At 46.5% G+C, this 3395-nt stretch overlaps 1 protein-coding gene across 1 annotated transcript in view; it reads left to right on the top strand.

Annotated features, from left to right (window-relative positions):
* Window positions 1-44: 44 nt before the first annotated feature.
* ECM1 (extracellular matrix protein 1) overlaps window positions 45-3395 on the top strand; it is a 50122-nt gene continuing 46771 nt past the window's right edge. Inside the window, exon 1 of the mRNA XM_018559897.1 lies at window positions 45-129. Within this exon, the coding sequence (XP_018415399.1) occupies window positions 45-129 (85 nt within the window). The remainder of the gene's footprint in view (window positions 130-3395) is intronic.

The raw sequence follows: 3395 nt of genomic DNA on the forward strand, positions 1-3395 counted from the left end.
CTGGTTTATTTTTCGTGCCTCCCCGCCCCCCCCCCCTATTCGCCATGGTAACCATCTGTGCACCGCTGGAACCCTTGAGAAACAGGACCCGACCCTCGTCATCAGCATATGAGGACTGCAGAGACCAAGGTAATGAACGAGAAAGCAGAGTGCACACACCCCTAGATTTTTTGTCAGGTGAAAAACTATGATATGGCAGTGGGAAGGATTAGTCCCCCAACCAGGGCTGTGTGGGCAGGTGCGGGTCTTCACAGGGCTGTGTGGGTGCGGGACTCCCCAGTGCTGTGCCAGGTCTCACCATGGCTGTGTGGGAAGGAGATGTGCTGCTGGTTAAGCGCCGTGAGGTCCTCACAAAGCTGCTGTGTGTATCCAGCAAGCGTGGGGCTTTATGGCAGCCGCTCGTGCTTAAAGAAAATTTAAAACGTCAGAAACAGCGCTTAGTATCAGGGCATTTTCATGGGTACAAGTACTTGTGATAATGCCCAGTATTGGCACTGGTATCGGTATTATAAAAGGGAAGTGGAGGGAGAGCAAGGAATAGAGTAGAGCAAGTAAAGAATGTAGGAGCCTCTAGAAAGAGAGAAAAACAATAGAAGACTAAGATAGGAACCTTGGTTGGGGAGGAGTCTGGCCCTGGTGTTCCTCTTAAGATGATTTAGACTACCAAATTAGATGAAAGGAGACTGGTGTATCTATCACGGAACCTAGGGGAAATTGGGAAACAACTAGACCGTATAATATAAAATCCACACAGAAGTAGCATTGTGTGTAATCCTCGTGACAGAGCAGCAGTCTACGAGATAAGGGTGAGGATGGGGTTGGACCCAAGTAAGACGCAAGCGTTATCATGCAGAACTGAACACCAGGGAAGGGTTAAATCCAGGCAAACTCCCCAGTAGCATAAAGTGAAAGGCAAACGAGGGGTTAATATACAAATCGACAAGCTGAATGCCAGAATGTTAGATACAGCCATAAAAAGAGAACATGGGAGAGAATTCCAGGACCGGGTAACTGCATGGAAGCAGGGATTGGGCCCGGTAAGTAGCTAAGCCAATTCTCAATCTGTAGCGGCTCCAGGCCCAGCTGCGTAAACAAAACAAGTAGGTCATCTAGCTGGCACCTGTAGGAGCCCCCTGCCAGACGCATAGCTTCCAAAAGTGGGTGGAGGAGTGCACGATCTGGCAGGAGTTGTCGTACAATGATATCAAACTGCACTGGACGAGACTTCCAGGCCTTGAGGAGGATGTCATCTTTATTGAGAAAAGGGGAATCCGGCAGACAACATCACTAGGCCTATTGGGCATAGATGGCTGGGAACCTGGGGCCTGATGGACCCTGTCTAGGAGGGCAGGCATCCTCCAGCAGACAACAGAAGATAGCCGTAACTGTCTCCTTCAGTGGTGATGCAGGCATAGCCTCCAGAAGACCCTTTATGCGGTTATTATTCCTGCAATTCCGATGTCTTCATGCTGAAGTTGTAAGCGGGAAAGGGGTCAAAGGTGGTACTATGATCGTGCTTGATACTCTGAATGCGAGATTCAAGGGCTGTGTGTTGCTGAGAAGGCTGTTGAATATCTGCAGTGAGGGTAGAGACAGAGGCGTAACTAGAACCTTCAGGGCCCCGATGCCAGGAAGGCTGCCGAGGTCCCCAGCAAGTGCTTGTTTAATATTTTAGTGCCTGTGTGCTGTCGAGAACGCCGACCCAGTATCTGCGCTTGCAAGTAGATAGTGAAGCGCCACACCAATTAAAATAGTCCAGATACAGCTTTATTCCATCAGGATCAGGGGGCATTCAAGTAGAGTAGCCAACGTGTTTCGTGTCCAAAACAAACCTTATTCAGGGCCTAATGAGGGGAATCCTGTATATGGACTACAATCCCTGCAGCTTGAAAGCTTTATATTGAGTTGTGATTGGTGTATTTCAGGCTTCCCAGCAGCTGGTTTGGCAGCCAAATAAAATGTTTAAGCTGCAGGTTTTGTAGTCCATATACATGGACCCCTAAAACGCGTTGGCTGTCCCCTGATCCTAATAGAATAAAGTTGTATCTGGACCATTTTATTCGGTATGGTGCTTCAATTCCCACATCTACAATAAGCATACTGGGAACTGCGACGATTATTGCCAGAGACGCACATTGGAATATAACTGTTATGGGAAGCCGTTAAATCGATGGGTTAGGCTTTCTTTGACTGATCCCGGGCTGATATTGTTGTTGGACTTCTCATTGACACACACAGGGCATGTTAGTGCTTGAGTTCACTTCTGCTGTGAAAAGGGAACAGTTTCCACCTTGTGGTTTTGCAGAACTGAGTTGTGTACAAACAACCTCTCTGCACTGACTGCTTACTCTCAAAAGGGAAGTAGGTCGGAGGATTCCCGGTGTTTGCGGTTATTTTATTTTGTTTTTGAGTTACTTGCTGGCTGTGTATACAGTATTGGCAATTTGAAGCTTAGACCTGTGGCTGGCTGGTGTCCAGGAGCCATTTTTTATAATGTACACATACGCGCAGCATGTTTGCACATTATAGCAGACTTCTCTCCATTTGCCCACTTGTTCTGTGTCAGAGAATTGGAAGTTTGAAGCAAGAGGGGTCGGCATGGCAACCCTACAACTATACTCTTAAGGAGAGGTCAGCAATGACTGCTTCTGGCATGAGTTTCTTTTTTAAACACTGGAGTCTCTATCATAACCATTTCACGCTCAAGGGATACTCCCGATCAGTGCTGGTACATTTATTAAATGCTGCTCTCGCATGTATACCCCTATTGTGGAAGCGGGAAGCCTCACCTTCTGTTCGATTCTGGGGGGAGGGGGTCTGGATTTAATCTCCACTGACCAAAGCAGGACCACTCTCCCTGAAGAAAAACGAATAAAAGCAAAAACATTTTTTTAATAATATTAATGCCAAATAAATAAAATATTAATATAATATCTAACTTTGCTACCAAATTAAAGCCCTATCTGTTTCAAAAAGATGTATAATACATATATATATTTAAGGTTAGGATAGTCTACAAGACATACATTATACATTGAGTGGCCAGATTATTATGACCACCCCATCAGTACTTCGTTGGGCCACCTTTTGCCTTCAATACTGCGGCGATTCTTCTTGGCATTGACTCCACGAGATGTTGAAAGGTGATGCGAGAAATCTGACACCATGCCTGATGAATAGCACTGTCCAGTTCTGTGAGATTTGATGGTTGTGGAACCAGCTGCCTGATGGCTCTTTCAACTTCGTCCCACAAATGCTCAATTGGATTGAGATCTGGTGATTGTGGGGGCCACCTAAGCAAGGTAAAGTCTCCCTCATGTTCATGAAACCACTCCTGTACAATACGAGCACCGTGGCATGGCGCATTGTCTTGTTGGAAGAAGCCATCTCCATTG

Source organism: Nanorana parkeri, unplaced genomic scaffold (assembly GCF_000935625.1).
Source record: "Nanorana parkeri isolate BGI_ZX_2015 unplaced genomic scaffold, ASM93562v1 scaffold420, whole genome shotgun sequence".
In the NCBI taxonomy this organism is placed as follows: Eukaryota; Metazoa; Chordata; class Amphibia; order Anura; family Dicroglossidae; genus Nanorana; species Nanorana parkeri.